This window comes from Coregonus lavaretus (genome assembly GCF_964263955.1).
Source record: "Coregonus lavaretus genome assembly, chromosome: 4".
NCBI classification, from domain to species: domain Eukaryota; kingdom Metazoa; phylum Chordata; class Actinopteri; order Salmoniformes; family Salmonidae; genus Coregonus; species Coregonus lavaretus.
Window position 1 is genome coordinate 59786601 of NC_139991.1, and position 25130 is coordinate 59811730.

The following is a 25130-nucleotide window of genomic DNA, read 5'->3' on the forward strand; positions in this document are numbered from 1 at the left end:
AAGACAGCCTATAGGGAGGAGGTCAGGGACCTGGCCGTGTGGTGCCAGGACAACAACCTCTCCCTCAACGTGATCAAGACAAAGGAGATGATTGTGGACTACAGGAAAAAGAAGAGGACCGAGCAGCCCCCATTCTCAGCGACGGAGCTATAGTGGAGCAGGTTGAGAGCTTCAAGTTCCTTGGTGTCCACATCACCAACAAACTAACATGGTCCAAGCACACCAAGACAGTCGTGAAGAGGGCACAACTAAACCTATTCCCCCTAAGGAGACTGAAAAGATTTGGCATGGGTCCTCAGATCCTCAAAAGGTTCTACAGCTACACCATCGAGAGCATCCTGACTGGTTTTATCAATGCCTTGTATGGCAACTGCTCGGCCTCCGACCGCAAGGCACTACAGAGGGTAGTGCGTACGGCCCAGTACATCACTGGGGCCAAGCTTCCTGCCATCCAGGACCTCTATACCAGGCGGTGTCAGAGGAAGGCCCTAAAAATTGTCAAAGACTCCAACCACAGTAGTCATAGACTGTTCCCTCTGCTACCGCACGGCTAGCGGTACCAGAGCGCCAAGTCTAGGTCCAAGAGGCTTCTAAACAGCTTCTACCCCCAAGCCATAAGACTCCTGAACATCTAATCAAATGGCTACCCAGACTATTTGCACTGCCCCCCACCCCTCTTTTACGCCGCTGCTACTCTCTGTTTATTATCTATGCATAGTCACTTTAATAACTCTACCTACATGTACATATTACCCCAATTACCTCACCTAACCGGTGCCCCCGCACATTGACTCGGTACCGGTACCCCCTGTATATAGCCTTGCTATTGTTATTTTTACTGCTTCTCTTTAATTATTTGTTACTTTTATTTCGTATTATTGTATATTGTATTTTTTTGTATTTTTTTTGGTATTCTTTCTTAAAATGTCATTGTTGGTTAAGGGCTTGTAAGTAAGCATTTCACTGTACGGTCTACACGTTTTTTATTCGGAGCATGTGACAAATAAAATTAGATTTGATTTGATTTGACTTTGTACATTCCAATAAGGAGATAGAGAGTTGAATGTGGCACAGGCTAGACAATGTTATCCAATTTCTGTTAACAGTAAATTGATTTCACTCCTGCAGTGACCACAACAGTCACAAGAGTCTAATAAACTTAAATTAGCCTCACAGCCAATATAAGCCAAAAACTTGGTTGTATTGGTGATGATGATGACAATAATAATCCCAGTAATACAATGTCATCAATAGTGCCCCCTGTTGGTCATGTATAAGGCACACTGATACACTCGCAATGATACATAATCAACCTAAATACCATATAGGGCGCCTGGTAAAACATTTTTTGCATCAAAGGGAATTACATTCAATTATGACATGATGACATTTGAAAGATTATCGGAAGACTTATCGAACGCCGTGAAATACAGTGGACAGTCTGTCTTCATTGGCCGAGGGGGACAATATATTGCTCCGCCTTCAGAAGAAACGCATCAGCCCTTCTCATTTTTAACGATGCAGACACCAACTATTGGACGGCGGCTCGCTTACTACGAAGATCCCCTTGTGATCTCACACACTCGAGGTACGGTCCGGATGGTGTGTGAGTGCTGGAGAGACAGAGAGAGAGAGAGAGCGAGCTATAGTCTGGAACCGGTCCGATTTTGTGTGTATCGCGGCCGTCTTTTGGGAATCTCTACACCTTTTCTCACTTTTGCTATACTTATTATATAACTGAATTGTATGCGTATATTTCGCTCACAGCTCGATTGATGCGGATTTTGTGAATTAGTATCCCCGGAAGAACAATTCTGGAATCCGCACCATGAGTGAAGAACCGAACGTCAACTTCTGTAAAATGAAACTAGATGGGGTATAGGCTACAGGCTTTCTCTCGAGGATTATAATTAAACTATACACTGCACATGGATAATTATAAACTTTATTTTTCCGGGACATTAACAAAGCACTGCCCCTCTCCAACATAATTTCGTTTCCCTCCCCAATGAAAGATTTCTCTTCTGGATATATTACGCACGAGATACGCAGCCGGACCTCCGAATCTTGTTACAGTAGTTATAACCGCAGCTCCCCAACGGGCGCGTTAGTTTCTTCACCGACTCTTTTGGATCCTATTCGCCTGGCAAAGCGGCTCCCTATCCGGATACTCAAGATGTTGACGGCGCACACCAGCCACTTGCTCCACCACCCGGAATACCTGCAGCCCCTACAATCTGCACCAGTGAGCATTGAGGTATTGTGAATATGTTTCTATTGTCTTGGTAAATTGTCACATTGAATTTCGTTGTTGTTTGGCATATAGATAATTCTACTCACGGTTTATTCCCTCAACACTTTGGTGCGTTTTTTGTGCAAAGCAAGTTCCTCGACTTTTAGCCCATAATACATAATTATTTTGGTGATGCGCACAGTAGGGATTTCTGAAAAGCCATTCCCTAAGCGTCTTTTCTCATTTGCTACATCCCCGGGGCTGCAGTTTTTTTCGAATGACCGTTTATACCATTTTGCTTCAACTTTGTAGGCAATAGGCCTACATCCATTCGATAAAACTAGCCATAGCCTACAGCAAGACCTCATTACTGCCAAATACATTGAAACAATTACTGCTAACAGTATTTTCTTTATTTCTGTCTGCCTTTCTTTCTTTCTTTCTTTCTTTCTTTCTTTCTTTCTTTCTTTCTTTCTTTCTTTCTTTCTTTCTTTCTTTCTACACCTGTAATCGTTGTGAAAAGTGCTTAAACTTAACTTAAAGTCTTGTTTTATTTCTCCAGCTTGATGCCAAGAAGAGTCCCCTGGCCCTGCTGGCTCAGACCTGCTACCAGATTGGCAAGCCTGACCCTCCCTCCTCCAAGCTAGGCTCTATCTCTAATGGCCATGGTGACCATGATGGACGCTCCTCTTCCTCCTCCTCCAGTCACAAACTGGGGGACCACCGGCCCTCACAGGAGGACAAGTCCAGCTTCAAGCCCTATAACAAAGTAGGGGGAGACAGTCGGAGGGACGGGGTTGGTAGCTCTAATAACAGTTCTGACAAGACCGGCTTCAGGTTACCTAGTAATGGGAATGGAGGAGCTAACAGTAACTCATCAGGTTCTTGTCCATCCTTTCCGCCACACGCCATCTCTCCCAACTCCAGGGTGGGTAGTGGCACGCCTCCTCAGCACACACATCAGCCATCACAGACACACAGACAGAGCCAGTCGCCTCACGGATTACATGTTTCCCACTCTCAGACTCTGAATGGAGAACACAAACAGGAACAGAACAGTCCACACAGGAACAGTAACAGTAGCAGCAGTAGTGGTGGCCATCTTAAGAAGGAGTCAGATGTGCATAAGGTCAGTTTGGACAGTCCCCAGATGGCTAACTCCAGCCATGCCAGAGCCAGCACCAACTCCAGCACAGGCAGCTCTGAGGGAAGCCCCAGCCACGAGGTGGGCAAGATGGACTCCCAACCCCCACCACTCGGCCTGGGTCCTGGACACATCACTCCCATTTCCCCCTACAAGACTGGCCACACTGTCTTCCCCCTGTCCTCCTCTGGTATGGGCTACCATGGCTCTGTAGTGGGGGCCTATGCTGGATACCCCTCCCAGTTTGTCCCAGGGTTGGACCCTACCAAGTCTGGTCTGGGAGGAGGGGGAGTGAGGGTACCGGGGAAGCACCCTAGCTCCAGCCCCCTCACTGGTGCCTCTCCCCTCTCCTTCATGCAGGGTTTGTGCAGGGATCCGTACTGCCTCAGATACCCCAACTCACCCCACCTGGGGGGCAGCAATCCCTGCGTCCATGACCCCTCCTCCTCCCTCAAATCAGGCTACCCAGGCTTGGTCTACCCCTCCCACTCCCTCCACCCCAGCACTATGTCTTCCAGCATCACCCCCACCCTGTCCCACCCCCTCTACACCTACGGCTTCATGCTCTCCAATAACCCCATGCCTCATGCTTGTAACTGGGTATCGGCTGGGGGGCCTTGTGATAAACGCTTCTCCACCTCAGAAGAGCTGCTGGCCCACCTGTGCACACACACCTCCTTACCTGGAGGGATGGACAGTAAGCTCCTCTCTGCATACCCCTCTGTCTCCTCCTCCTCTGCTGCCTCGTGCCACTTCCACCTCCCCCACCAGAGCCAGGCCTCCCTGCAGAACTCCTTTTCCCTCAGGGCTCCCCATACCCTGGGTCTGGCCCGGTACCACCCCTATGGTAAGGTCCACCTGCCCCCCGGACCTACCTCCATCCCCCTGCACTCCCTCCAGGCTGGTTCTCCTTACTACCCCCACTACGCCCTCTACAGCCAGAGACTGGGCCCAGCGTCTGCCTTGGGCTACCAGTGATCCTCCATCTCCATCCATCCACACAGTCTATAACAGTGTTTCTCCTAGCATTACTAAGCCAAGGCAGCTCCCCCATTCCTTCCTGCCTAGTTCTGCTGCTCCCTGCCTAAAACTGCTGGAAACTGTGGATCCAATTGGTTTTAATAGGAATGTTATGTAAGCCCTGGATGAAGGTGTCTCTGGAGCCTCTGTGGGCAGCACATCCTGCCTATATGGGGGACCACTGCTACTCCATACCAAAGCAGGATTCTATGGAGGAGCCAGAGAAGGGTCTGGATGCTTGCATGTCTGCACACTAGGATGCTGCACTTCATGAACAAGTGAATTGGACTGGACCAGCGGACATGGTGCCGTGCTGGGTTGTAATAGCACCACAGACTGGGCTGGCTGATAGCTGGCTGATAGCTGGTGGTAGGATGCTGTAGAACGCCTCCTTGATCTCCTCATGTCAAGTTGCGAATAGTGATTGCAGTGGAAAGATAGGAGAGGGGACAGTGATGGCACTAACCTATAGCACTGTGGGTAGGGTGGGGGAAGACTGGGGCCACAGGGGGAGAGCCGGATGCATGCTAGCTTGACCCTGAGTGTGTGTGTGTTTAGCTCAGTTATGGTTTTGAGATTCGTTTCAGTTTCATACGTTTACTTCTCTGACTGAAAATAGAAATTGTATTTATTTTTTAACTGAGTGCTTTGGCTTTCAAGTTTACTATCCAATACATTATTTTTATCTTTTCTTACCGTTATTATTATATTGCAGTTATACAGTTATAATTTTATCTATTATGAACAGGATTTGTTTAAACATGATAAAAACATTCACTCATGCAAACTTCACAACAAAGTATATTTTATTTTCCTTACAAAAATAGATTATTTTCTTTTTTTCCTATCCTTCTCTGATTTAATGTGCATGTCACATCTTTCTCTCTCTGTGGCTTCCTAATTGTTGTTTGTACAGCAGATTAATAGTGAAAGGAGATGTGATATTTTTTGTAAAGTATTTGGGCGAATGACCTGGGTAAGGGAGCGATACGAACCCAAACACAGGAGGCAAAGATTATGTGATGATGGCAGAGCTGTCCAATTGAAAGGCGAGGTCATATTTTGTTTAATAAATGATAATGAATATATATTCTGTCATCTTCATTTGTCAATCCAATTGGTCTCTTCTTGACACCTCATTAATCTCAATCGTTTTGATTTGGTTCATTAGGCCATTATAACTAGCTATGTAATAATGAGTCACTCAGTCTGGAGAGAACATTCAAAGACAATGCGACTAAGATACAAAGAAGAATACTGGAGAATGCTTATTGTTAGTTGCTTTAGATAAGAGTGTCTGCTAAATGACTAAATTGTAAATCTTAGAATGACTATTCCAGTATAATTCAGTACAGTATTACATAGGGCTGCACAATATGAGAAAAAAATAAAATGGTGATCTTTTTAACCAAATATTGCGATTTGACGTGCAATATAGATCAAAATACTTAGGTGAACTGTTGGAATCATAGAAATAGAATTACATCTATTAAAAAGCAACGTGGAAAGCAGCATCTTTCTTGTTTGGAACAATCAGTTGACTGCATTTGACCTAACAGAACAGCATACAAACTTATAGTGAATCTAACAGTAAGGAGGCGGAACTGCGCAGCTTGAGTGACAGGGGTGGGGCTTGTTGTGTGTGAGAAGCAGCTGCAAGAGGATTATTTTTTTGTTAACTATAACAACGGACGCAACATGCGGGTGAGATACGTTTCAAAATATTGCATGAGATATGGCTCTCTTGCGATATGGATATTATACATGTCAATATTGAGATTTCCATGTGAATTTTATTATTTGTGCATCCCTAGTATTACAGTACTGTATTCAGCAGTTCAGTTTTTGTTGACATCTCAGAAGGTGAACTCAATGACATGTCCATGGTACTGTGTGTGTCTCTATGTCCTAGTTTTACTATACATGTCTCTCTTGAGACCTACCCAGGAACTGTTGTATTGATTTCCTGACTCCCATGGTCCTTTGCCAGGCTGTGGTATCCATCCCTGAGTTAATCATCACAGCAGACATATAAGTGACCTATATGAATATAAGTGGTAGGACAGTGGAAGACAGACAAGGCATTATATGCCTTGTTTTGATGTAGAGCCAGTGTGTGCCAGGTGCTATTGTTCTACAGACAGTCCCAACCAGGTGAAGGATGGGTTTGGGTGTGTTTTACTTTCAGTTTAGTGTTTCACAGACAGACAGACAGACAGACAGACAGGAAGGCAGACCAGTTTTGGCACCCACTGAGTTTGATTGAGTCCCAGCCTTCTCTATGTCTGTGTTAAGTCCAGATAGGCATCAGAGCTAAACCATGTCTGTCTGGTCATGTTCAGGATAAGGACCTGTCTGTCTCTCAGGTTACACCAGCTCAGTGTGATTGGCAGAGGTAATATGCTGCTTCCTGGTTACGTGACACTGTCGGGGCCCTGTCGGAGTATAGATGACCTGCGGTGGTCAGTCACAGTCCTGACAGGCAGACCCACCGGGTCACAACACCCTGTCGCCACGGAAACCCTAGAACCCGCTCCCGTTTTCAGTGATCCATGTTCAGAGACCTTGTCAGAGATGTGATGTCTTCCAAATGGCTCATTCAATCCCTCTCCTCACCTCTGCAAATCCTCCCCACATACTGTAGCTGTACAAGCTAATGTGTTCTCAGCCACCTGGTTAACAAAGGGTTAAATTAGCAAAATATGTTCTGGGTTCATTTGGAGGGTAGCATGAGGAGATACTCATGGTTGGGTTACAATGTAGGTTTCAGGTGTCTCATGTAGCTTCTGTAGCCCTTGTACTCCTGAGTGGCGCAGTGGTCTAAGGCACTGCATCGCTGTGCTAACTGTGCCACTAGAGAACCTGGTTCGAATCCAGGCTCTGTTGCAGCCGGCCGCGACCGGGAGACTCATGGGTGGCGCACAATTGGCCCTGCGTCATCCAGGGTAGGGGAGGGAATGGCCGGCAGGGATGTAGCTCAGTTGATAGAGCATGGCGTTTGCAACGCCAGGGTTGTGGGTTTGATTCCCACGGGGGGGCAGTATAAAAAAAATATGTATTCACTAACTGTAAGTCGCTCTGGATAAGAGTGTCTGCTAAATGACTAAAATGTAAAAATGTGTTTGGCTTAGAACACTCAGAAACATGGTTAAGGAGCAGAGCCTGGTTCCTCTCTAGGTTTCTGCCTTTCTAGGGAGTTTTTCCTAGCCACCGTGCTTCTACGTCTGCATTGCTTGCTGTTTGGGGTTTTAGGCTGGGTTTCTGTATAGCACTTTGTGACATCTGCTGATGTAAAAAGGGCTTTATAAATACATTTGATTGATTAAATGGGAGAGCTCAAGATCAGGTTGTTAAGACGCACAGACAGACTGACTGACTGAAAGGGACTTGAGGCAAAGTGACGTCTGATTTTGGATTGTTCTCGGATCATTTTGTTGTTTTAGGTCTGAGAGTGTGTGTGTGTGTGTGCGTGCGTGCATGCGAGGAATTTATGTCCCTGGTTTTGAAAAGTGTTTTCTTTTTCTGTCTGCTTCATAATTGATCAGTTTTACAGGTTTTTAGTCTAATTTTTGCTGCCAGCAAAGTCCACCTACAGTCTTCAAGTCAAGTGTCTTTGTTTGAAAGTAAAAAGCAGTGAGCTCTGTGACTGTCTCTGTCACCACCTAAAGGCTCTGAGTAAAACCCATCTGTTGTTCCCAATAGGAACCCCTACAGATCCTGAGAAACTGAGACACAGGGAAACAATACCAGCTAGGCTTCAATAAAAGTTAGGACAGATAGAATTGAATTAGAGAGCCTCTCCATCTTGTCTCGAGGGAGAAATGAATAGCCATGACATTTTCCATTTCGTTGTTACTCATCCATTACTCCTTTATCCAATCCAATCCATCCATCATTCCTTTCTTTCCTTTCCTCTCCTCATCCATCACTCTGTCCATCCATCTCGGGGCTGGCTAATGTTTACGGCAGATATCAGGACTCGCACGCCGCCCAGGGTGCTTTTACACTGCTGCTGCTGGAGAGCATGTGTTACGTGTAATTTAGTCCCTCCAAGCAACACTCTACTCTTAGAAAAAATGGTTCCAAAAGGGTTATTCAGCTGTTCCCATAGGAGAACCCTATTTGGTACCAGGTAAATCCATGTAGAATCCTCTGTGGAAAGGGTTCTACTTGGAACCGAAAAGGGTTCTCCTATGGGAACAGCTGAAGAACCCTTTTGGAACCATTTTTTCTAAGAGTAGAGTGTTGCTTGGAGGGACTAAATTAGTACAGGAAGGAGAGGTGCACTCTTAGAAAAGAAGGTGCTGTCTAAAACCTAAAAGGGTTCTTCAGCCTTCCCCATAGGAGAACCCTTTGAAGAACCTTTTTTGTTCCACGTAGAACCCTTTCCACAGAGGGTTCTACATGGAACCCAAAAGGGTTAGAACCAAAAAGGATTTTACCTGTGAAACAAAAAAGGGTGCTCCTATGGGGACAGCCAAAGAACCCTTTTGGAACCCTTTTTTCTAAGAGTGTACCCACACACCACACACACACACACAGACACACACAGACCCTCAGTTTCCAGAGATTCAGTATAGGAACTATGGGCTCACCATATGGAAGCCATGTCAGGGCACGGAACACAAACCACAGACATCTGCCTTGATGCATCTTCTAAGTGTCTTCTCTTCTGGAAGCTCTAAAGGAGATCACAAACACACCACTCACAAACACACTCCTCCTTTTCCCTCTTTCCCTCCAGGCCCTTGAGGGCCCTAAGTGAGTGGGGATTTGTTTTTGTGGCCCCCCTCTTGACGGCAGTGAAAAAATTGAACTTTTAAAATTCATTTCTTGCAATTTTACAAATTGTTGCAGTTTAAAGCAATTTTTTCTGCATTTCTACACATTTTGCCATGGGACGGAGAGAAAATGTTGCAATTTTATAACACATTTCATGCAATTCTACTCATTTAGCCATGTGGCAGAGATACATTTATGCAGTTTTAAAGCTAATTTCCTGCAATTCTACCCATTTTGCCATGGGATGGAGAGAAATGTTTGCAGTTTTAAGTTAATTTCCTGCAATTCTACACATTCTTCTGTGACTTATGCCATGTTAATGATATCTGAGTGAGTGTGACTAATAGGAACATGCCTTGCTTCCCTGGTCGGTATTTGGCCTGATTGCTACAAGTTTAGATAACTGGCTAGACTAACTTACCAAATCAAAAAATGGTTAGCTGACAGTGACTGACAAAACAAGAGTAAAACTGCTGATGCACAACCAAATTTCGAACTTGCACCTTGTGTATTCTACTATTCTAACTCTTAACAGTAAGTTGAGACCCCTAGCAGCCGGGAGCCCTAAGCGATCACTTATGCGCCTTATGCCTGGAGCCGGCCCTGTTTCCATCTCTCCCTCTTTCCCTCTTTCCCTCTTTCTCTCTCCAACTCTATCACTTCATCAATCATCTCTATGACAGGCCTTTTCAAGTGGTCCAGGAATAAAGAGCACACAGATGTCAGGCATGTTGGATTAATGTTCCTAAACCATCACACAACCCATTATTACATCCAGCCACAGATAGAGCAGAGCAGAGCAGGACAGAGCGGAAATATGTTGGAAATACACGTTCCTCACTCACCGCCCTGAGTCCTGGCAACCCAACCCCTCCCTGAGTGTGTGTGTGTGACTACACACCATGAAACCTCAGTATAACCGAACCACAGAGGATAGGTCCATCCATCATTCAGCACTGTGGTAAATTACCCAAATAAATTAACCTGCTCAAGACATTATGTTCTGAAACATGGCGCTGCTCTCTGGACCTTCCATTGCCATTGACTCTCTCTCTCTTAGTGGGTTTTTCTCCCTCCCTCCCTCCCTCCCTCCCTCCCTCCCTCCCTCCCTCCCTCCAGCTTGACATGTGAGAGTACGGCCACAGTGAGTTCAGCAGTGCACGAGAGGGCATTGGCAATTATGGTTTCCCTGTTAATGCTTATGGCTGCAGCTGGTTCTGATCTGGCTGTGACAAACACACACGCACATACACACACACACACACACACACACACACACACACTAACACACACACACACACACACACACAAACACACTCAGGGAGTCCGGCTGGGATGTCAGTTATCATGCATCACCACTGGTCTACTGGTGGAAAAACGTGCCTTGGCAGTGAGTATAGCTGGCCTGGAGGGTTAGTGGAGGCTAACGGGGGCTAGTGGGTTAGCTGCACACCCAGTAAGGGAGACACCATCCTCTCCCAGCCTTCCTCCTCAGCAGGCTCCCAGGCACATTCTCTTATTCCTGGAGGTTGATTCAGACTCTTTAGCTAACCAAGGCTAATTACCAACTGTGACCCTGAGCAGGCGCCACACCACAGACTTACAGGGAGGTCAGAGACACACTCTCTCTCTCTCTCTCTCTCTCTCTCTCTCTCTCTCTCTCTCTCTCTCTCTCTCTCTCTCTCTCTCTCTTCTCTCTCTCTCTCGCTCGCTCTCCCCCTCTCTCTCTCTCTCTCTTTCTCTCTCTCTCTCTCTCTCGCTCGCTCTCCCCCTCTCTCTCTCGCTCTCTCTCTCTCACCAAGTCTTATACTTTGTCACTCTCAGTCTCTCTGTCTGTTATATTTTCTTTCTGTAACAATATGACTTCATTGTACAGTATGATTGGTAAATAATCAGGCTGGCTTGAATGACCACAAAAACAAGTTCTTCAGATACACCTATCAGCCAAGGATACAAATTAAAAAGTAAGAGAGAGAGATAAATGAGAGGAGCGAGAGATGAAGAAGAACAAGAGAGAGAGAGAGAGAGCAAAAGACAGAGAGATAAGGAGAAACAGAAGAAAAGAGAGAGGAGTGCATGGAAATAAGCAGTCGTGATTACCCAAATACAGTCATTAAAGGGGAGATGTGTTTTTAGTCTGTCAGAATGATTAATGACTGAGAGCCAAGCCACTCTAACTCTGGTGTTTAGTCTAACCAGTAGACCTGATCTAGCCACTACACTGATTTATGGTGTGTGTGATTGTGTGTGTGTGTGTGTGCGTATGGCAGTCCTGTGGTGAGAGGGGAGAAAAGCAAGGTGTGGTTCCAGGGCATGCAGAAGGCCAGTAACATTACACCACTGAAGTAGGAAGTCATACAGCAGTGGTACGTCTCTCTGTGTGTGTACATGTGTGCATATGTGTGTGTGTTCATTGTGATTAATGATGTGTATTGGACACTGAGTGAGTTATGATGATAATTACCAGCATGCCACACAGGCAGCAGAACTTTACACCCCTCATTAGCACCTCTTAACAATGCTGATTTCCTCTGTTTCTTACCCCTCACTGCCCTTTCAGACAGTACAAATACTTATGTTATTTGTACATAACAATTAGGCTGTTGTGTGAACTTATTACACTTGGGATATCTTGGAAAATAAGAGTGTTTTCCTTTCAAGGCTAAACTAAGTTAATAAAAAAAATGAAAAGTCTGTATAGTATGGTCCTCTGAGAGATCACCTGGTGGACTGCTAACACAGACAAAAGACAAGGCCATTTAAAAAACTGACTTTTATGAGCGCTAGCTCATAAGTCCTGGAATGGTGTCTGACAGAAACCTTGGAGCTCCAGATGTTCCCCAGATCATGTTGAGGAGTTGATAAGGAGTCATTGCTCAACACCCATCTCACGCCTGGTGGACCCACTGATTTACTGGCCGGTGATGATGAAACAACCATTCAGACACTAAACGTTTTATGTCATTACACAAGCAGCTGCATGTGTGTGTGCGTGTGTGTGTGTTTGTGTGTGTGTGTGTGTGTGTGTGTGTGTGTGTGTGTGTGTGTGTGTCTGTCTGGATGATGTCATGGCAGTGGATGGGAACAGGAATGAAACATACCACTAGTCGTCTTGACTTCTTTCTTATGTCATTCTCGTTGGCACCAAAAGTTTAATAAAGTCTTGATAGGGGACAGAATGCGGTCGGACCATCATATAATTGGCATATACATTACTCCTACTGAATTTCCACATGGGCGATGATATTGGACATTTAATCAAAGCCTATTGGACGATAACTTGTTTTTAACTAGGACAGAGGAATTTCTAACTGATCTTTTCCGACATAACATAGGTACAGCAAATCCCCTTATTGTATGGGACACTTTTAAATGTGCCTTTAGAGGCCATGCAATTCAGCACTCATCTCGATAAAACAAAAGCAATTTAGGTCAAAAGAGTCCATACTAACAAAGGAAATAGAAGGTCTAACAGAACAGATAGATAGCAATAAAAACTGTAACATAGAGGCTCAGAATAAATTAGAGGAAAAACAAAAAGAAATGGAGAAACTTATTCAAGAAAGATCAAGTGTAATATATTATACAAAAATAAAGCAAACTGGATGGAATATGGGGAAAAATGCACCAAATTATTTTTTAATCTTCAACATAGAAATGATCCCAAAATAATTTACTGAAACTGGTTACAAATGACATAGTCACCCATGATTCACCAAATGATATTTTGAAGGAGAAAACAAAGTACTTTAAGCATATGTTTTCTTTTCAGTCGCCTCCGTCTCCTCTAACTGAAGCTAATTGTATATTGGATTATTTTCTGTTGATAATGTAAAATTAACAGCCATACAGAAAGACTCATGTGAAGGTGAAATTACAGAGGAGGAACTTCTGGATGCAATTAAAGACTTAAAAACTCCAGGGTTGGATGGCATACCAGTCGAGGTATACCAAATCTTTTTTGATATACTCAGAGGACCGTTATTAGCATGTTTTAACCACCCCTATGTAAATGGTAGATTATCAGACACTCAAGAAGAAGGTCTGATTTCATTATTACCGAAACAGGATAGAAGTGGGAAATATAAAGGCCCCTTACACTTCAATGTTGTGATGCAAAAATTCTAGCAAAATGTATAGCGCATAGAATTAAAAAGGTATTGTCGGACATTATTCATTCTAATCAGACAGGTTTTTTACATGGACGATACATTGGAGATAATATAAGGCAAGTACTGGAAACAATAGAACACTAGGAAAAATCTGGGAAACCAGGCCTGCTATTCATAGCAGACTTTGAAAAGGCATTTGATAAAGTACGACTGGAGTTTCTATATAAATGCCTGGAGCATTTCAATTTTGGAAAATCTCTTATAAAATGGGTTAAAATCATGTATAGTAACCCTAGGTGCAAAATTGTAAATAATGGCTATTTCTCCAAAAGTTTTAAACTGTGTAGATGAGTAAACCAAGGTTGTCCACTATCGGCATATCTATTTATTATGGCCATCGAAATGTTAGCTATTAAAATCAGATCCAACAATTATATCAAGGGATTAGAAATCCAGGGCTTAAAACAAAGGTGTCATTGTACGCTGATGATTCATGTTTTCTTTTAAATCCACAATTTGAATCCCTCCACAGCCTCATAGAGGATCTAGATACATTTTCTAACCTCTCTGGATTACAACCAAATTATGACAAATGTACTATATTACGTATTGGATCACTAAAAAATAAAAAAAATTACATTACCATGTAAAATGGTCTGTTGGTGATGTGGATATACTCGGAATACATATCCCAAATGAAAAAAATTATCTCACTCCAATACATTTTTATAGAAAGTTAGCAAAAATATATAATATCTTGCTACCATGGAAAGGTAAATACCTGTCTATTTGTGGAAAAATCACCCTGATTATCTCTTTAGTATTATCCCAGTTTACCTATTTCCTTATGGTCTTGCCTACGCCTAGCAAACAGTTTTTTAAAGTATATGAGAAAAAAAGATGCAATTTTATTGGGAACGGCAAGCCAGACAAAATTAAACGGGCCTATTTATATAATGAATATGAATTCGGAGGACAGCAATTATTAAATATTAAAGCATTAGACCTATCACTAAAAGCTTCAGTCATACAAAAGTTATACTTAAATCCAAACTTGTTCTCTAGCAAATTAGTCAGATTGTCTCACCCCATGTTCAAGAATTGCCCTTTTCCCTTTATTCAGATTACAACCTCTCACTTTTAGTTATTTGAAAAGGAAATAATCTCCCAAATATCACTATTTCTAAAACAAGCCATAGAATGTTGGTTGCAATTTCAATTTAATCCTCCAGAAACTACAGAACAAATAATGCAACAAATATTGTGGTTAAACTCAAATATCCGAATTGATAAAAAAAACATTATTTTGTGCCCCAAAAAAACAAAAAGGTATAATCTTTGTAAATGATATCATAGGTAGGACTGGTGGAGTTATGTCGCACATGCAGCTAACAAAAACATATGGAAATGTCTGCTCTACCCAAAATTACAACCAAATAATTGCAGCATTACCGCAAAAATGGAAGAGGAAAGTGGAAGGGGGAAAAAGTAAGGAACTTGTCTGTCGGCCCTGCATTAAAGACCATAATTGGTTAAAGAATATTGTGATAAATAAAAAAGTATACCAGTTTAATTTAAGGACCAAAGGATTGACAGCCGTCCCATATAGATTGCAAAATAGTAGTTTATGAACTGATATGCAAAACGACGCCGGATTCAAAACTAAGAATTTTTCAATTTAAATTATTATACCAAATTCTTGCTACCAATAGAATGTTATTTATATGGGGGATACAATCTTCCCAGCACTGCAGATTTTGCTGCGAAGAGACAGAATCATTAGATCATTTGTTTTGGTACTGTCCATTTGTAGCTTGTTTCTGGTCACAGGTCCAGGAATGGCTGAAGTATTGCAATATTTACCTGGAGCTAACCCTGCAGATAGCACTACTGGGTGATCTGAAAAGTCATAGTCAATCGATCAATAATATAATAATACTTTTAGCAAAAATGTTTATTTTCAATTTACAATCTGTAGAAACAATGAGAATAGAAGGGTTCAGAACTTTCGTGAAACATCACAGTACAGTTGAAAAATGTATGGCAAATAGAAATCCAATATGGATGGTGTTAGGAGATAGATGAGAGGTGTTGAATGGAGCTGAAGGATGGGACTAATAACAACTAACAACAGCTAATAACAACAAGATAACTAATGTAAATCATACTGTGTCCATAATAAGTATATAGGTTATAGGCTGAAAGCTTTTGTGAAAGAGCACAGTTAGAAAGAAATGGCATATAGAAGCAAACCGGATGGACATCATGAAAATGATCGGAGAGGTTGAGGGTAGTGGAAGTTCAGGAGGAAAAACCCCCCAAATATAATTATTGTAAAATTGACTGTGTCCATAAAATGTATATAGTATATATAAGCTGGAAGTAGAGGCCTAAGCATTGTTGTTCACTAGTTTACTCCAATTAGTGAATGGGTGGTGGGGTTGGAAAGTAATAAAGGGAAATATATTTTTAAAAAGGATATGTATATATATGTATGTATATGTATTTATATGTATATATATATTATATATATTTGGGAGAAAAAAAAACATATGGGGGATTGGAAGTAATGCAGACAATTACATTGATGGAAGTTACAATCTATCTGCAATATTAAAGTTGATCTACCCCTAAAAAAAAAACATACCATTAGTTCTTCTTCCCTCATGTTTACAAGGCTTCGCTTATTTCAACGCTGGATGAAGGAAGTACAATGTTAAGTATTGCCTCTGGTAACCTGTGCATGATATAATGGCTGAAACTGGAGTATATTCAGAATTATTTTCCTTTCCTGCAAGATAAAAACAGCTTGATATTATTGTATGTAAGGAGAAACTTCAGCTGAGAAAAGTAGGCTACAGTTTCTAAGAAAAATGCATTTGTATTAAAATACCAGATCAATAATGCTCCAAAACAAAAGTAGTAGAAAATAAGTAAAAGTCTGAGACCCCACCTCCTTAGATGTGAGCAGGGAGAAATAACATCAATCATAAGGAGAGAAGAAGGAGGTGTGTAGGTTGGAGGGTGGTAGGGTTAGGGAAGCTGTCAGACTCAGGAATGAGTGACACAAACACTGAAGGAGTTGGACAGATGAGAGCCCCAGTCCCTGAGAGTGTGCTGTGGTGTAGGTGCATGGGGGGGATATGGGGTATATACCTTCAGTGCATTGAGTGTGGCCAGAAGCAACAGCAGCAGCAGCAGCAGCAGCAGCAGCTGTATATAAGTCAAAGGGGAGCTCTGGCTTCCTGGCCTCCTGCTCTACATGTCACAGGCCTGATTAATGACCTGCAGGCCTTGCCCCCCCCTCCCTCCCTCCTCCCTCTGCCCAACACAATTAATCTACACCAACGCTTGTCAACCTAATCAGCCTGGTCTCATACACTAGACATAACATAGGTAACACAAATGCGGGACACTCAAATTAGTATGATATACAGTACCAGTCAAATGTTTGGACACACCTACTCATTCCAGGGTTTTTCTTTATTTTTTACTATTTTCTACATTGTAGAATAATAGTGAAGATATCAAAACTACGAAATAATACATATGGAATCATGTAGTAACCAAAAAAGTGTTAAACAAATCAAAATATATTTTTTATTTGAGATTCTTCAAAGTAGCCACCCTTTGCCTTGATGACAGCTTTGTACACTCTTGGCATTCTCTCAACCAACTTCATGAGGTAGTCACCTGGAATGCATTTCAATTAACAGGTGTGCCTTGTTAAAGGTTAACTTGTGAAATTTCTTTCCTTCTTAATGCGTTTGAGCCAATCAGTTGTCTTGTGACAAGGTAGGGGTGGTATACAGAAGGTAGCTCTATTTGGTAATAGACCAAGTCCATATTATGGCAAGAACAGCTCAAATAGGCAAAGAGAAATGACAGTCCATCATTACTTTAAGACATGAAGGTCAGTCAATACAGAACATTTCTAGAACTGTGAATGTTTCTTCAATTGCAGTTGCAAAAACCATCAAGCTCTATGATGAAACTGGCTCTCATGAGGACCGTCACAGGAAAGGAAGACCCAGAGTTAACTCTGCTGCAGAGGATAAGTTCATTAGAGTTAACTGCACCTCAGATTGCAGCCCAAATAAATGCTTCACAGAGTTCAAGTAACAGACACATGTCAACATCAACTGTTCAGAGGAGACTGCATGAATCAGGCCTTCATGGTCGAATTTCTGCAAAGAAAGCACTACTAAAGGACACCAATATGAAGAAGAGATTTGCTTGGGCCAAGAAACACGAGCAATGGACATTAGACCGGTGGACATTTGTCCTTTGGTCTGATGAGTCCAAATTTGAGATTTTTGGTTCCAACCGCCGTGTCTTTGTGAGATGCAGAGTGGGTGAACGGATGATCTCTGCATGTGTGGTTCCCACCGTGAAGCATGGAGGAGGAGGTGTGATGGTGTGGGGGTGCTTTGCTGGTGACACTGTCTGTGATTTATTTAGAATTCAAGGCACACTTAACCAGCATGGTTACCGCAGCATTCTGCAGCGATACGACATTCCATCTGGTTTGCGCTTAGTGAGACTATCATTTGTTTTTCACCAGGACAATGACCCAAAACACACCTCCAGGCTGTGTAAGGGCTATTTGACCAAGGAGAGTGATGGCGTTCTGCATCAGATGACCTGGCCTCCACAATCACCCGACCTCAACCCAATTGAGATGGTTTGGGATGAGTTGGACCGCAGAGTGAAGGAAAAGCAGCCAACAAGTGCTCAGCATATGTGAGAACTCCTTCAAGACTGTTGGAAAAACATTCCTCATGAATCTGGTTGAGAGAATGCCAAGAGTGTTCAAAGCTGTCATCAAGGGAATGGGTGGCTACTTTGAAGACTTTAAAATATAAAATATATATATTTGTTTAACACATTTTTGGTTACTACATGATTTTATTTGTGTTATTTCATAGTTTTGATGTCTTCACTATTATTCTACAATGTAGAAAATAGTAAAAATGAAGAAAAACCCTTGCATGAGTAGGTGTGTCCAAACTTTTGACTGGTAGTGTATATAGGAGGTGAAGGTAGGCAACAACCCCTCCGCTATGCTGATCCTCGACACGGGGCCCCCACAAGGGTGCGTACACAGCCCCCTCCACCTATGACTACGTGGCCACACACGTCTCCAACTCAATCATACAGTTTGCTGATGACACAACAGTGGTAGGCCTGATTACCAACAGCACCAGGAAAATAACCTCTCCCTCACTGTCAACAAAATGAATGAGCTGATTGTGGACTTCAGGAGACAGCAGAGAGAGCATGGCCTCATCCATATTGACCGGGACGCAGTCAAAGTTCCCCGGCATGCACATTACTGACAACCTGAAATGGTTCATCCACACATACAGCGCGGTGAAGAATGCGCAACAGTGCCTCTTCAACCTCAGGAGGCTGAAGAAATCCTGCTTGGCCCTAAGACTCTCACGAACCTCTACAGATGCACCATTGAGAGTATCCTGTCGGGCTATATCTACCTGGTATGGCAGTTGCACCGTCCGCAACCGCAGGGCTCTCCAGAGGGTGGTGTGGTCAGCCCAACACATCACAGAGGGCACACTGCCTGCCCTCCAGGATATCTACAGCACCCAGTGTCACAGGAAGGCCAATAAGATAATCAGAATACTCAGTCACTCGAGCATGTTTCACCTGGATTCACCTGATCAGTCTATGTCATAGAAAGTGGTGTTCATAATGTTTTGTACACTCAGTGTATAAAATGTATTCTAGTCAAGGATCATCCTATATATCTAGCGCTGTACACACCTTTTCTATTCATATACTGTCCAAACGGTCTATACACACCATCATATACATATATATTTATATTCCGGACTCGCATGTTCTGATATTTCTTAATTTCTTAATTTGAATTCTTTGGATTTGCGTGTATTGTTTTGTATTGTTCGGTATTACTGCACTGCGATAACATCTGCAAAATATGTGTACAAGACCAATACAATTTGATTTGATTCATTACACAGAAGGTTATTTACTGCAAAAACTAAAGTAGTGTGGTTGGTCGTTGTGGATGCGTAGGCGTATAACGCAAACGTCTAGCAACCCAATGGTTGCATATTCGAATCTCATCATGGACAACTTTTGCGTTTGAGGTAATCAGCAACTTTGCAACTATTTACTACTTTTTAGCTACTTTGCAACTACTTAGCATGTTAGCTAACCCTTCCTCTAACCATAACCCTAACCTAAACCATAACCTTAACACCTAACCCCAAACCCCTAGCCTAGCTGACATTAGCCACCTAGCCCCCTAGCTAACGTTAGCCACAAAAATTTGAATTTGTAACATATAATACATTTCACAAATCCATAAGATATTGTATGAATTGCAATTTGTAACATATTGTACAAATTGTAATTCGTAACATATCATATGAAATGGATGATGGACATCCACAAATTAATACATACCATACCATAACATACCATACCATATGAAACGTAACATATATACTAATTACAGTGTCCAGGATTTACATGTACTATGTTACATCTACCCATGAGTCCAGGTTGACCTAATGGACAGGGCCACAGACAGACAGACAGACACAGGAGAGGAGGGGAGGTCACACACATTGCACGAGCACTGCACATACACACACATCCAAAATATAAACACTGATACAGTATCTCTGGTAAGCAAGGGCTGACGCCTAGCCCTAAAACCCTTCTGTAGAAGAATGTGTCAGTGCTTTTATGGCTCGCCTTGACCGTGTGAGTATGCATGTGTGCGTATATCCAAGCCAAGATGTGTGGCTGTGCAGTGTCGAGACTGAGACAGAGTGCCTGCCTGGCCTCCCTACCCTGTGCTGTGGTTATGTTCGTTTCCCAGCCTGTCAGGCATTTGTAGCAGAGTGATTTATGACCAGAGGACTCCAACCTGTCTTCACTGCCACTCCACTATTGTTACCACTGACATGTAATGAGGCCAGACATGCCTTCAAGCTGAGCACTTAAGAGAGATTCAATCTCCTCCAGTCACAGGCACCAGAACTACTCTTTCTCTCTCTCTCTCTCTCTCTCTCTCTCTCTCTCTCTCTCTCTCTCTCTCTCTCTCTCTCTCTCTCTCTCTCTCTCTCTCTCTCTCTCTCTATCTCTTTCTCTCCCTGTCTTTTTTCCTGTGGTGGTTGAGTTGACAGGCAGGGTTGAATGCAACTGGAGATATTGCACAGAAGGCAGACAGACAGGAAGACGAGTTTATAGAGGACGAGTCAAGCAACTCTTTATCGATCAAATCAACTGTTTCTTTCTCAGGGCTGGGGTGGGGGACCAATCTGGCTCTTTACAAAAATATCCAAACCAAACAATCTGTAGCGGTAGGGCAATTCCACGGCAACAGACTGATGCTGAGACTCACTTTAAAATGAATGCCAAACAAAAATTTCCACTGAACATTTTACAAAAACACATTTACTTGAAGAACAGTGCAGATGCAATGTTTGCTAACATAGTGACGGTTTGTGCTGTTTGTGCCATAATTCTGTTACCGAACATTGCATCTGGACATTTTAAAGTGAAAAATCTTGCATGTATCGACTACTGGTAGATGGTAGAGTTATTTTTTTAAATATTGGTTACACAGCTTCTACACAGTTCTGTTTGTTACTGCTTTACTCTGAGCAAACTGTGTACAACCTAAACCTCCCTCAATCGCTCTAACCTCTCCCTCCCACCTCCCCTTCTCTGAGTGAGCGAGGCAGTATCAGTGTAATCAATAACAGAGTCTCTGGCAGCTCTCCCACCTCTGACCCCAGCTCCTTGTCAGCCATGATTAATGACAGTGTGTGTGTGTGTGTGTGTTCTCTGCAGCTTGCCCTGCCTCTCCACCATTGTCCCACAACACTTAATGAACTCTGACAAGAATACTTTTATTTCCCCCCCCTCCACTACATTTTCCCTCTGGTTCTAAGAGAGGGTGTTAGCAGCTTAAGCTTGCAACAGAGACCCCTAGATGGAGAGGATTTAGAAATGAGGATTTAGATATTTACCTTTTATCTGTCTAATCTGCATAACTCTATCGTGATTAAAGGTTTGCCAATCACAATGGAAGAGGGAGCACTTGAAGAACATTGTGCATGGTGAGCGGACCCAGTGTAGACCATATTCATATACTTAGTCAATATTTAATGCTGTATTGCCAATAAACTTTGCCAATAGATTACAAAAAATACAACAACACATAATATCAAAATAGGTCAAAACGGTAGTTTAACATTTTATGTATTTCTTTCACCGTTGCACAATGGGGCCAATTCAGACTTAGGAATTTATGCCTTTCCTACTCACGCCTTTCCTAAGCACTTCTCAGTATTTGGTATTCAGACTTACCTTATTCAGTCATGTAATGCGCTCTGCAAGTGTGGCTACCTTGCACGCTCTGAATAAATGTCATTCAACCGCTGAAAACCCTCCCACTTGCTGGCCAACAGATTTTCTCATGGAGTTTTCATTCAATAGGGTTTTCAGAACATTTATCTTAAGCCATCCCCTTAAATATGGTGTACCTTTTAGTTTGAATTTTGTCGACAGACTCACTAGAATATATAGAGAGAACGGGTTCAGAATATTAGAGATCATGAAAGAAAGTCATCTAAATATATGCATATTCGTCTCCGTTTCAGCACCAATTGGTAGATTTTAAAATACTCTGATCTTGTAGATTATTTAGGTTTAGGAAAGTATTTATGAATAATAAAAAACTGATTTGGAGAGCCTTTACGCACGAAAGAAAGAAAATGGTGGTTTGATTCATTCTGAAAATTGCCACATTCAGTTATTCATCCCATGTTAATGTTGTAAGATTAATGTACATATAATTATAGTAAGGAGGATAGTGTACAATAGTAAGATATACCCTTGTCTATTGCCTGCACTAACCATGAAAATGTGTGATGACACAGCCAAGTTTTGCGCCATCAATTGGGTTCAAACTGTTATGGCTTGGTCTGCGCTGCGCTCCATAACGATTGAATTAGCCTAGATGTCTTTTTTTATATTGTCAACTGTTACTTCTGTATAAGTACTTTGTGACATCTGCTGATGTAAAAAGGGCTTTATAAATACATTTGATTGATTGATTGATTGATTGATCCTCAGCAACAACCACACGGCCATGACAGTGTTTACAGAGGAAGCAAATGAGGGTAAATGAAACAATGTAATTAAATGGAATGATAATGTAGGATATACCAACTGAAGGGAACTAACAGTAAATTGGCAGTTGAATATGTGTGGTTATTAGGCCTACTGACGGTCGATACTGATAGTGGCTAATATTTAACATGATAAAAATAGGAAACAGAGAAAGTCAGGGTAGCCTATAATTAAGACATTCGAGAGTGGCCATCCCTGCAAGTTAACCCATTATAGTCCAAGCCGTGTCTAAGCCGGGTCAGGGTGGTGTCTCATCTTTCCAAATAGGGGTCATAATCATTTGTATGCTACAGACGATTTTGTGAGAAGTGTCACGACTTCCTCCGAGGCTGCCTCCTCTCCTTGTTCGGGCAGGTTTCGGCATACGTTGTCGTCTTCTAGCCACTGCCGCTCCTCATCTCATCATTCCATTTGTTTTGTCTTGTTTATTACACACACCTGGTTCATATCCCCTCATCAGTACCTGTATAAGCGTTCCCTCTGTCCCCTTGTCTTTGTGTGTGATTGTTTATTGTGAGGTTAGTGAAGCTCGGTGGAGCTCCTTGTATTTTGTATCGCCGGGGTTATTTCCCCCTTGTGCCTTGTTGGTTTCAGTGCACCTGTTTTGCACACTGGACTGTTGTGACGCTTTATTGCGTAACTCTGTATTCCGGAATAAATCCTGTTATTCTGTGATTTACCCTCCTGCACCTGACTCCTTCAAATCACCCATCACAGAATCACACACCCGCCATGGAGTCAGCAGGAGAGGAGCACATGCCTGGAGTCGTGGCACGAGCATTCGACGATGCTAGCCAGCTTGGGAGAAGCGATGGATCGGATTCTCCAGGTCGTCCAACACCTGGAGAGGAGAGGACCCAATCTGTCGGGACCAGCTGAGCGACCGGACCCAGCCACCCACACCCCAGCACCCAGAGGGATCCATAACCTGACCACGGGATTTCGACGGGGCAGCTGCTCTCTGCCAGGGAGTCCTCCTACAACTGGAGCTATATTATTCAAACATCAGCCCGGCTCCATCGGAGCGGGAGAAGGTGTCCGCCCTCATGTCCTGTCTCTCGGGGAAAGCCCTGGAGTGGACCAACGCAGTTAGGAGTGAAGGAGGAGCCGTGTTGGAAAACTACGGTGAGTTTGCTCGCCTTTTCCGGGAAGCCTTCGACCACCCGCCCGAGGGTAGAGAGGCGGGCGAGCGGCTGGTCCACCTGAGACAGGGGATGAGGACCGCGCAGGACTTCGCCCTGGAGTTTCGGACTCTAGCGGCTGGGTCTGGTTGGAACGAGCAGGCCCTCATCGACCACTTCCGGTGCCATCTGCGAGAGGACGTCCGAAGGGAGCTAGCCTGCCGGAAACACCATGTTGTCCTTCAACCAACTGGTGGACATGGTCATCCGGTTGGACAACCTGCTGGAGGGGGCCTACCCGTTCAAACCCCCCAACCCGGATCACGAGATGATGGAGCTGGTGGAGCGGCGATTCAGGAGAGCGGAGGACGACAGCACCAGTGTCATTCTCATGGCGCGAGAGGACATTCTCCTTCACAATGTCTTCAGCGTTCTTTTGGGTTGGGAGGCGGCAGGCAGGGCACTCTCGCGTCACCCCAGGTATTGAACACCCACACTCGTTCAGAGCCCTCTGCTGCGCACTGTACCCTACTCATCCACTTTCCTGATTACATTGTAGTTCCCCAGTGTAAGGCGCTGGTCGATTCAGGCGCAGCTGGGAACTTTATGGACAGGGCATTTTCACATAGTCTAGGCATTACATTGATTCCCCTATCCATTAGAGCACTTGACAGTCGACCATTAAGTTCCGGGTTCGTTAGGGAAGTTACAGCACCAGTCACTATGGTTACGCATGAGACTCATCGAGAGCAAGTCACTTTTTTTATTATTGAGTCTCCTGATTTCCCTGTTGTGTTAGGTCTTCCCTGTTTAGCACTACACAACCCCACCTTTTCATGGCCACAGAGGGTTCTCACGGGGTGGTCGCGAGAGTGTCAGGGTAGGTGTCTAGGTGTTTCCGTTGGTGCAACCACGGTGGAAAGTCCAGACACTACCTCCACCGTGCGGATTCCCCCCGAATACCTCGATTTGGCACACACGTTTTCCAAAACACAGGTGACCAAATTACCACCTCAACAGGCGGGGGATTGCGCGATAAACCTCAGGGTAGAAGCTGTGCCTCCCGGAGTCATGTGTATCCCATGTCACAGGCTGAAATGGAGGCTATGGAGACATACGTCTCCGAGTTCCTGCGCCAGGGGTTCATACGTCCCTCCACTTCACCCGACTCCTCAAGTTAATTTTTTGTGAAGAAGAAAGACGGAGGTCTGCACCCTTGCATTGATTACCGAGCACTGAACAAGGGGACAATACGTTATAGTTATCCTCTACCCCTCATTCCATCTGTGATCGAGTCAATGCATGCGGCGCGCTTCTTCACAAAAATAGATCTCCGGAGTGTGTACAACCTGGTGCGTGTCCGAGAGGGGGACGATTGGAAGACAGCATTCAGCACCACCACGGGGCATTACGAATACCTGGTGATGCCTTACGGTTTGATGAATGCTCCATCCGTCTTCCAGTCCATTGTGAATGAGTTGTTTCGGGACATGGTTGATCGCGGTGTAGTGGTCTCCATCAATGAC

The 25130-nt window shown here is 43.5% G+C and overlaps 1 protein-coding gene across 1 annotated transcript; it reads left to right on the top strand.

The window, feature by feature from the left end:
• Positions 1–2008: 2008 nt before the first annotated feature.
• Positions 2009–4355, top strand: LOC311127717 (zinc finger protein 703-like; the record flags this gene model as incomplete). The annotated part of the gene is made up of 2 exons (XM_084159585.1): positions 2009–2257; positions 2796–4355. The coding sequence occupies 2 exons, from the start codon at positions 2009–2011 to the stop codon at positions 4353–4355; spliced, it is 1809 nt and encodes a 602-aa protein (XP_084015711.1).
• Between the last annotated feature and the right edge of the window lie 20775 nt (positions 4356–25130).